At 37.0% G+C, this 10704-nt stretch overlaps 2 protein-coding genes across 4 annotated transcripts; one reads left to right on the top strand and one right to left on the bottom strand.

The window, feature by feature from the left end:
- Window positions 1–1451: 1451 nt before the first annotated feature.
- Window positions 1452–2291, top strand: LOC113762930 (uncharacterized N-acetyltransferase p20-like). The gene has a single exon (XM_027306572.1). It carries the CDS (start codon window positions 1565–1567, stop codon window positions 2084–2086), a length of 522 nt encoding a protein of 173 aa, XP_027162373.1. The 5' UTR covers window positions 1452–1564; the 3' UTR covers window positions 2087–2291.
- Window positions 2292–2726: 435 nt separating this feature from the next.
- Window positions 2727–10704, bottom strand: LOC113763305 (pentatricopeptide repeat-containing protein At4g21190). 3 transcript variants are annotated; one of them, XM_027307070.1, is made up of 8 exons: window positions 10341–10704; window positions 8331–8614; window positions 7614–7695; window positions 6581–6665; window positions 5075–5173; window positions 4138–4281; window positions 3834–4046; window positions 2727–3274 (listed from the first exon to the last, which is right to left on the bottom strand). In XM_027307070.1, the coding sequence occupies exons 4-8, from the start codon at window positions 6662–6664 to the stop codon at window positions 2903–2905; spliced, it is 912 nt and encodes a 303-aa protein (XP_027162871.1). In that variant the 5' UTR covers window position 6665; window positions 7614–7695; window positions 8331–8614; window positions 10341–10704; the 3' UTR covers window positions 2727–2902. The 3 variants fall into 3 exon arrangements, with proteins under 3 accessions (XP_027162871.1, XP_027162872.1, XP_027162874.1); XM_027307071.1 differs by lacking the exon at window positions 8331–8614; XM_027307073.1 differs by lacking the exons at window positions 7614–7695; window positions 8331–8614.

Raw genomic sequence — 10704 nt, 5'->3', positions numbered from 1 at the left:
ATACCCAGAAAAAACTATTGGGTCCGTAACCCCGAACTGTTGATAGCCCTAATTTGATAAGAATTTGTTCGAACTTGGATTGCCAATTAGTCAAATCAAGTTTGAACAATATTTTATGTTAAATAACATTCAAATTTGATAAAAAAAAAATTCATTCAAATTTCATTCAGCGACTAAACAAAGCAAGTTTAAACAAAATTTTAAACTCGTTAAAATAATCAAACAACTTTGAACACCAGCATGTTTGATTTTATTAGATTCGTTTACACCCCTATACATAATTACCTCTATTTGATACTGCTAGTATATGAAGGATTTAAACACGGTACTTCATAGAGATAGTGTGTTAATCAGTACTGTTAGCTAGCTAATTGTGATGGTCACGCATGCACCACTCGTCTAAATGAAATCATGATGGAAAAAATGCATTTTTCATCCCCAGTGTATGAGGTGTTGAACAATTTCGTCCCTAAAGTTTCAGTCAAATGTATCCTCATAATTTTATAATTTTGATAAATTTCATTCCTAAAGTTTCATGAAACACATTTCATCCTCATATTTTCATAAATTTGATCAATTGAGGACAATCAAATGATTGTTAACCAATTTGAATAGAATATCATCACATGACTAGTATATCCTGTTAATAATTGTATTGTTAATACCTAATTCGGTTATTTATTAAATTACATAAATAATATTGAGCGTGTTCAGAAAAGAGATTTTGTTTTTTTAAAATTTGCGATATGATGTATGTGAGATAAAAAATAGATTGGATGATAGGTAAACAATTTGAAAAACACGTATATGATGCAACAAAACAAAATTTTGCAATAAATGACAATCTAAACAATTCTTTCTTTCACATTAATATTTTTCTCCAATTGGTTGCAATGGAATTATTTGAAAATTTTCTTCAATTGGCTATAATAGGGTTGTTTCTTCCCCATGATGTTGTTTCCTCTCAAACTTTTGTACAATTTGTGATTAAGAAGAGAGTAATAGTAGCTAAAATTGTTTTTTAAATAATAAAGTGAATTAAAAAATTATTTTTGAGGTTTTTGTTGATCCAATGTTTTGCTGTATTTTACTAATCGACATGCTATGGTCAAGTGATGATGTTCCATTCAAATTGATTGACAATCTATCAATTGTCCTTAATTAGTCAAATTTATGAAACTATTAGAATGAAATGTGTTTGCATAAAATTTTAGGGACGAAATTGATCAAAATTATAAAATTATGAGGATGAAATGTGTTTTGACTGAAATTTTAAGTGCAAAATTGTCCAACACCCTAAACAGTGAGGATGAAAAGTGCATTTTTCCCAAATCATGATGATGTAAAATAAGGCTGGACTTGACAAGTGTTCTTGCAGTGCACAGCAGAGACACATTATCTATAAATTTGATTGATTGATTGATTATTTGTTTATGTATGGCAGTACTGAGTTGTACAACAATATATAACGTTCCATTAGACTTAAAAGGTTAGTATATTCCTTGGGAGACCTTTCTTTAACCACTCTTTGTTCTGCAATCATTTCCTCCATTTTCACATTGTTATGGACCTTTCACGCATCACGCTCCGTCCATTCAGGCTGTCGGACGCGGATGATTTACTTCTGTGGGCAGGTGATGATCGAGTGACTCGGTCCATCAGATGGAAGACTCTGGCATCAAAAGAGGAGGCATTGACCTTCATCGGGGAAGTCTGTATACCCCATCCTTGGCGTCGTTCGATCTGTGTCGACGATCTTTCGAAGGGCTTTGTATCAGTTTTCCCTGGATCAGGGGATGAGAGATGCAGAGCAGACATAGGATATGCTTTAGCAGTTGAATATTGGGGCCAAGGCATCACTACTGAGGCTTTAAAGTTGGCTGTTCCTCAGGTGTTCAAGGACTTCCCTGAAGTTTTAAGGCTCCAGGCTTATGCTGCTGCGGAAAATATAGCCTCGCAAAGGGTACTGGAGAAAGCTGGGTTTCTGAAGGAGGGCACATTGAGAAAGTATAGCTATCTCAAGGGGAATTTATGCGACTTGGTTGTTTACAGCTTCCTTTCTACAGATATCAATCCATCAGTCTAATTTTCATTTTCTGGGTGTTCACACAAACGCTTTGTCCTTTCTCAAATGCCCCGGAATCTTGTTTGTAGTAGCTCATTCTGAAGCTAGCCTATGTTCGACCTATAGCCTACTGTTAATCAAGCCTATCCGCCTGAACTTTTTGTTTATCCGGGAAAATCCACTTTTAGTTCTTAAACTTTAAGGTAAGGATACATTTCGTCTCCAAACTTCTAGACGCATTACATTTGATATATGAATTAATTATTTTTTGCCGCATTTTATCCAAAAATGGTAAATTACTTAATACAAATGGAGAAAATCACGTGTTTAACACATACCTGTTAAGTAAAAACAATTTCTCGATCAAAATCATCGGCCATGTCAGCTTTTTCCGTCCAAATTGAATATTTTATCCTTTTTGGACTAAATGTAATCCAAAATAGTTAATTTATGTACTAAATATGGTGCATCTAAAAATTTGGGAACAAAATTTGTCCCTAACTCAAAGTTAAAGGACGAAAAGTGAACTTTTCCCTTTGTTTAGCCAAAAAAAAAAAAAGAGTTAGTGTTGCAGCCTATAAAAAGTTTGGGGTTTTATAATCAATCCGCGTGCATTCTAGTAATAAAAACTTCAAATATTTTCACTCTGGTAAGTTTTGCATGCACCAAGGGAAAGGAAGAGCTACGCATGCTGAAGCCATGTAAATTTCTCCCTTTCTCCCTCCAGGCTCATACATGGGGTGGAGTTCAAGTCAACACTTTCTCCAGGCAAAAAAATATACATATGTTGAGCATGACTTTTGGAATAATCAAATAACTTTAACTGTACAAAAGGGCTCAGAAGACTTTAGATTCAATTGGTTTAACAGATTCCAAAGAACGTACATCAGTAGCTTGATTCTGATGATGGTCAACCTCACCCTGCTCATCCATCTGAATATCAGTATTTTCAGTTGACCCCGATGAAGCGCTGTTAGCATCATCATCAGAATCACCTACAGAATTTCTATCATCAGAATCATAAAGATCTGTGGCTTTAATTCTGACACGCTTTCCCTTGATATATCTATATACCCACTTTGGTGGTGGATATTTCTTGTTCAGCTTTAGGCACTTGTCCATCATACCAAGCTTCTGAAACACATCTCCAATCATTTTCACAATTGACCTAGTAGGTGTTACTCCAAGCTCTTCCATGTCAGCGAATACCTATGTTTAATACAGGAGCTCGTAAAGGCCAAATCCCTTTTAGATGTAATTAGGAACTGGAGAACTCCACGAAGCAAATATTTTCAGAAAGGAATGCAAGACAGCAACTCAAGCAAAGCAAATGGCATCCAAAGATCTTCTGAGTGAAAGGTTATATTAAGGGTATCAAAATATTAGCAATGAAGTATAAAGTGACATAAGTTAAATGATACAATAGTATGTCTAACCTTGTATGTTTGCCAAATAAAGTTGGTCCATTACATGAACTAGAAATGGATGTTGACTTCTAAGTAATGTTCCCAGTTTCAAGCTCATGCAGATTTAGGAACTGAACTAACTATATTTGTTGGTTTCAATGCCAGGTCTATACGCTTTCACAGGCCAAATGCAAAATGAGTTGAATAAATGTGAAAAACATGTGTGAGTGTGGTGGTGGTTTTTTTTATTGGAGGGGGGGCAGGGGGCAGGGGGCGGAGAGAGAGAGGAGGAGATTCCACTGAACTAAAAAGGAAAAAAGGCACCAAATGATGAATGCAAATGAAAAAAGCAAAAATGGTACCTCAAACATCTTGTCATGCATTTCCCTGCGATAGTATATGGATACCATTTTCTCAAAGAAAAGACGAGGCATGCTTTCCAGATTTTCGGAGAATAACTTAGTCCAGAGTTCTTCAGCCTCATCAAGCCTCCCATCCTCAGCCAAAGCATTAAGCAACGTGTAATAGGTTCCCATGGTCCTTCCTTGACCTTTGCTTAGCATCCACTTTGTGACCTGCAATCAAAGGGGTCCTATTAATTTGTTAATAAGATAAGGACACCAAAAACCCTTGAAACAGCAGCAAGGGCCACTGGATTCATAATACCTGAATTATTCTCTTCCATTCCTTTTCATTTTCAAGGGTCTTTAAAGCTTTCTTAACTGTAATTAGAGGGAACTCCAGTTCCCAGGCAATAAATGAATCGAGAGCACCGTAAACTTCTTCCTTGACGTTCGATAATCCCTTTATCTACAAGGATTGTTAACAAAATAAGTTTGAAGTGGTTCAATTCTGGCTTCAGCTGAAAAAAAAAAAAAAAGGAATCACAAGCCATAACACAAGAAGCATTCTGGTGACTTTGCAAAACCATGAAGGGAACCTCATGAAAGCTGAGGAACATTCTAGACTATAAAGATTTCATTTAATTCGAGCACAAAGATACATCATATCTTCCAGTTTGATATACTATCCTGTCAATAAAATAGTCTTTTCCTTTCTCCAATACTGAATTACAGTATAAGTCATTTAGTTTCAGTAAGTCCCTAGAAGAAATCATGGATGTGTGATTAATTACATAGGTAAACTTGGAATACCATAGAACCAATACCAATTATCTAAGATAGAATTCCCTAAAATTTAATTTGAGCCTATTCCAAGACAGAATCATTAGGGATTTTCCAGTCAAAATGTATGGAATTTTATATTCACGCTCAAAACTGTCCTAGCTGGACTAGCATCAAAGTTCCATGCATTGCGCACAGAACAAGACTACAGATGATGGTTTTCCTTTCAATATGCATTAAAAACTTCTTTCTGTTTTCCGGTTTTCCGGTCAGCCTCAAAATGGAATGGCTAGCTCAGGTATGAAAATTATAGTTTCTGAAGCTGTTACGAATCTTAGTCATAGCTATCATATTTTTGACAAAAAAAAAAAAAGGTAAACCGTTAGCTTCTTCCATATGCAACAGTCCAACAAAACTCAAAAGTGGTATGCAATAAAAGAGTACCTAAATCACATTCTAGAGAGGCAAAGAGAACTTACACATTCAACAAGTTTTATAGACTTGGAGATAGTCCCTATTTTCCTTCTGGTTTTCCAAACTCTGGGATACCTTGGTCGAGGACCTTTAGCAGCACATACCTGAGGTATATTAAACTGTATTAAGCAGAAGACAGAAAAATACAAAGTTCTCACAATGACAAAAACTAGAATCAACTCATCTACCATCATAACCTTTTTCACTTGCAAGTTTCAGTTTGATCATTGTCTCTGTACATATTCCAGCCAAATTATAATTAAATTTCCAAAAGCGATGCAGATGATGTTGACTGACATGTGCCTATATATAATCTGAATAAAGACATACGAGACGCCAGTTTTGTCTAATGCGATAGATAGATATATACTTATATTTTTTATGATCATGAGAGGGAACATTATGAGTCAGGTGTACCATACAGTTGACCACTACCACACAAAGGTTGTAGCTTACTAGAACAGTATCCAACAACAAACATATTTTGCCATGTACAAGGCTACGCTATAGGATAGCTTATGAGAAAAGATAAATAAGAGATTATAGATCATTAGTTTAATAACAGCTTTTAAGCTTTAAATTCAGCAAACTCAACAAGAGAAGTGCCATATGATATCAAACAGGTGATGTATATAAATCCCCAATCTGAGAAATTGAAATTAACTTACAATGCTTGTAAAGATCGACTGAATTAATATCTTGGGCCCTTCTGAACCAAAATTTTAATTATTCCTTGAGTAAAAATCTTATTAAGGTCCATAAGTATTTATCTGCAAGTTAATGATATCCAGGTCAGTTTCATCTGAGCAGTAACATATTGTGCCATGGAGATAAGGTTCCAAACAAAATATGGAAGAAAGAAGTGTTCCATTAGGATACTAAAAATCTACAGCTTTGACTAAAATCATATAACATTTTATGCAACAAACAAGTTCTGAATTACCCGTTAGTGACAGAGTAACACCTAAGATTTTGGTCACAGTAGGGGAGAACAAAGAAAGACAGGTCCATCTAGTATTTTGCAAATAATCTGTCAGACTGCGAACATTAACGACCATCTGAGTTATGACTCAATCGAGTCAACTTCTTACTCACCCTACAAACCATATTCCTAGGATAAGCAGGTAACTATAGTGGATAACTTTATTCCAATTGTGAAGTAGGAAAACCATATGAATCAATCTCTGTCAATAATTTGAAGTTCCTTGAATATACAAAAGCAGGAAAATTAATCATTGAGCCAATTCTAACACCTGACCAAATAATGAAGCAAAGAAGTACTGCAGTTGTCAATAAATAAGTCCTACTGTTAGCATTATGGAAAAGGTCCTAATACAGTGCTTGAAAACATCTAGATAGAAATCTTAAACTGTTGAAAGTCAGATACTTAAAAGCACTGTCCTATATAGTACTATACATTATCCAGAATGTCACAGACAACTGACACCTAGAAAACTACTAAACCCAATAAAGAGTAATAAATATGTACTGCAGGGAATGGAGAAACTTACCACAACATTTTTATTCATGCGGTGAAATTGAACCGGTTCCCACCATTTAGTAAAACTAACCGGAGTAAATCTCAAACAAAGCATTCTGAGAGAACACCCATAGCAGATTAGTATGAAAAGCCCATCATCCAATAATCATCATAATAAGAACTCTGAATGCAACCTATTAAAGTTTCCTTCTTTTTTTAACAGTTGCAATCTTCACATTATTTGAAAGCAGATAAATTTAATAAAAGAGAAAAACTAAGAAGAGTTAGAGAATATTTCTCTGCTTTAGAGGGTCTGGGAAACGCAAGGAGGGTCCCAAACAAGACCTTCAGTTCTGCGATAAAATGCCTTTTTCTATCAAATTAAACCAAACCAGCTGTTTTTTTATTTTTATTTTTTTTTACTCCTCTGTTTCCCTTCAATTTCTGAGACCAAAAAACAAGGTCAATTCGCTTTAGGACTATTTTGCAACACTGAACTAGCATAAAAAATGGACAAAGGAGGCACAAGAAAGACTCTGAGTCTTCACTTTCTCTCTCTCTTTTCAGCCAGCAGCATCAGAAGTTGTTTACGTGCTTAATCAAGCTTCTGACTTGCAAAGCAACCTTATCTGTTCTTTTTTTTTTTTTTTGAGGATGTAACATTAAAACAATAGGGGGGAGTTCTAAATCTATGGCACAATAGGAAAGTTAGATAGTAGATAGTTAAGAAGCAAGAATGGCTACTATTAGGTACACGCCGAATTCAGCAACCGTGATGTACTGAAGCCATTTTACCATACCATATGAACAATTGTCTTTTGACTTCAATATTCAGATAAAATTGAAGAAAAACCAAAAAAAAAAAAACCAACAATATTTTACACCAAAATGAAGAAATAAAATATCCCTTTTTCCTTCATGTCAAGAAAATGGGATTGAAGGCAGGTTGTTGGACTAACACGAGTCAGGCAGAGAGGTGCAATGGAAGCAGCCACATATTTGGTATAAGTCAAGAAATTACAGAAAATGATAGAAGTAATAAAAAGGGGGAAGATGAAGCTCACTTGAGTTAACCACCTGCCGGAATTCTGGGCAAAATAAAGGTGGTGGACCCTTGCCGGTGGGGCTGGTATGGTGGTGGCGGCACTGAAAGATATAAAGAGAGTCACAGCAGAAAAAATTTTCAGAAAAGATGTGATTTGAGGCAGTTGGCACAAGCACGACAAAGCACAAATGGCAAAAGCACAGCAAAGCGCATATGGTGGTGGCGGGACAGAAAGACAGAGAGAGAAGGGCAAAATATGCATTTTAATCTTTGTTTTCCTATTTTTTTAATCATTTTGTCATCTTAAAATTCATAATTGAGGTAATAATTTATTTCACATAACCCCTAAACTTATCGCTGCGTTTGGATTAGCTGTTTTTGGGAGTGTTTTACCAAAACACCACTATTCATTTTTTAAAAATTTCACTCTATATCTAGCCAAATAGGGACCGTAATTAACCTCATACAATTAGTCAAAATACAACCTGCTCAATTATTACAATTAGCCACTTCGGACAGCAAAATGTACGCACAATCCGTTCGATTATTACTCATTCCTGCTCGAAATATAACGTATGGGTTGGCAATAATTCTCACGTGGAACTGGCAAGACAAAAAATAGCCATGTTCATTCTGAAGCTTCCCCACCGCAAAACTTCAACACTCCCACCCTTTAAACCTCACATAATCAGCTGAGAATACGGTAGATTAAGCAGGGAAATCAGCAGCAACATACCTTATTCGACTCGCACAGCGAAGAGGCTAGAACTGTCACGCGTTGCGGGAGCTGAAGACTGGTTGCGATTTAGTGCGTCGATCGTAGGAAACGACGTAGTATCGCGGCGTAAATTAACTCGATCTTCGTCACTTGTTAACAAATCCGGAGCATTTTGCAGCCTTCTGAGCTTACTCTGGTGCTACACTTTTCTGCTGCGTTCACACTTTTCGACGGGTTTGAGAAAGTAGTTTAGGGTTGAAACTGTCCGAACGAATGGGTGGCTAAAAACTCTCTTTTGGGCACTACGTAAAAACGACACAGTTTTAGTAAAATTTAACTGTAGACTTAAATGTAGTAGACCTACAACATTTGGTGTTTTTGAAGGACAAAAACAGTTTACTAAAAATTGACAACCCAAACGCACCCTATGGGTTATTCAAAAATTTAGCACTAGTGGAATTTATCCATTCCAAGGTCCGGCATATGATATTGGCCCAGCGTGGCATAAGGTATATATCCACTATGGGATAATCGTCTCTCTCGGAAGTATACTTAATATTGCATTTAAGAGTACGGACTAGGGATGTAATCGAGCCAAGTCGAGCTCGAGTATCGCTATACTCGAGCTCGACTCGACTCATACAAACAGAAGCTCGACTCGAAGAATTTCCTTTAGGCTCGAGACTCGACTCGATAAAGCTCGATCTTTAATCGAGCCTTATCAAGTCGAGTCTTATCAAGCTTTTTGACTCGATTTGACCAAAAAACCAGATCAAAGGTGACGTTTTGGGAAGATTCAAAGGCAAGCAAGTAGCTATCAGCTGGAGTAAACGAGGCATAAAATCCATGATTCATCAATACAAATACAACCAAAAGTATCCACATTCTACCTCCCACAGTTAGCATCTTTAACACCCCTAAAAATCAGATTCACCACAAAGAAGAATAGAGAAGAAAAAAGGGAAATTCCCACTTGCTGGATTGCTTGACATGAAACTTTCAAATTCAGCAATTACCCACCAACGGTAGGTGCCCACAAGAGCAGAAAATATGGATGATTCTAATTCCTCGGATCATAGTTCCTAAGTGTGCTGCAAAAGTACCCAAACTAACCAAAATTCCCCACAAAATTTCAAAACTCAGCAAAACATGAGCTGAGCCACCAAATTGAGAGACAAACAATTATCTCAAACAGCCACAATATCCCAACTACCACAAGCTCAATTCAGAAACCAATGCCAAGATCTATCCAGAAATTCCTTTTCCCCACAAATATCACTAATTACTAACTAAAGAAAGCTGCTTTAAACAAGAACATGTCAGAAAAATATGTTCCTGGTTCAGAAAAAAAATCATGTTGAAGTTAGAAAAATGGTCTCTCATATTTTTCATTCAGTACGTTATGACCAGGCTAAACTAGGAAATCCCATCCCAAAATGTCCAGTTTTAAACCAAAAGTACAAGGTTTAATGTTACCGCAGGACAGATGGTTCAAGTGGAGTAAATCCAAGAGCAGGAGACTCTTTGTTCTGGTGGACATATACAACATGCCTAGCCATTTCAAGATCAGCATCCATCTCACTGTTGTGTTAACACTCACAACTATCAAAGCAAAAATAATCAATGCTCTTAACTTTAAGCAGCGTGGTTTGCATGGTTTACGGCATAAGCTATGCTACCATGCTCCTTCGTTCACAAGTGTGCCTTTTTGACTTTAAAAGAAAAAAAAGAAAAAAAATGCCACCACCATAGGAAGAACAGAATGAATGAATCTTTCTAACGGGTAAAAGGTGGAATTTTTCCCCAAGGCCTTAACTTTTAAAGGCTGCACAACTGGAGAGAGCTTCTTGTGTATAAAATACAAAGCTTATGTTATATCACACCTAATCTAAACTACTACAACAGTTAGAGTTTGCAATTGGAAGCTCAGATTTCGCCCCCTTATCAATTCAGGATAACAAGTTTCCTAGTCGATCTTGGCCCATTTTAATGCCAGAGACACAGAGCCAAAAACAGAGGAGCACTTACCTAAGTGAGCCAGAGATGAGCAGTGATGAAACAGCGATGAACTAGTGAGATCTTGGTGCTTCGTCTTCGACACTCGGCAGCGATGAACCAGCACGGCAGGACACAGCCGACAGGAGACGTAGAGCGCGGCGGACTGGCGGAGGCCGGAGAGGCAGAGAGCAGCTTCGATTTGGGACTTGGGACTTGTTAAGGCGATGGCGATGGCGATGGCGATGGCGATGGAGTCTCACATATGCGGCGAGCAACGGCGTCGGCGACGAACGGAGTGAGGGTGTAGATCTAAATCAGTCAGAGTCAGTGGCTGCCGGCTGGTAAAGTGAATTTTTTTGCTAGGCTTTCTTCGAACAGAGAAGAAAGTCGAACA

This window comes from Coffea eugenioides, chromosome 2 (assembly GCF_003713205.1).
Source record: "Coffea eugenioides isolate CCC68of chromosome 2, Ceug_1.0, whole genome shotgun sequence".
Lineage (NCBI taxonomy): Eukaryota > Viridiplantae > Streptophyta > Magnoliopsida > Gentianales > Rubiaceae > Coffea > Coffea eugenioides.
Note: the sequence above shows the minus strand (reverse complement) of the source record. Positions and strands in the feature narration are given on the sequence as shown.

Bases quoted from the DNA above. Each gene is read 5' to 3' on its own strand.
- LOC113763305 (XM_027307070.1), bottom strand. From the start codon at position 6,664: ATGCTTTGTTTGAGATTTACTCCGGTTAGTTTTACTAAATGGTGGGAA. The intron at 5,174-6,580 runs GTAAGTTTCTCC...AATATACCTCAG, and splicing joins GCATGAATAAAAATGTTGTG to GTATGTGCTGCTAAAGGTCC. The intron at 3,275-3,833 runs GTACCATTTTTG...TATTAAACATAG, and splicing joins TGCATGACAAGATGTTTGAG to GTATTCGCTGACATGGAAGA.
- LOC113762930 (XM_027306572.1), top strand. From the start codon at position 1,565: ATGGACCTTTCACGCATCACGCTCCGTCCATTCAGGCTGTCGGACGCG.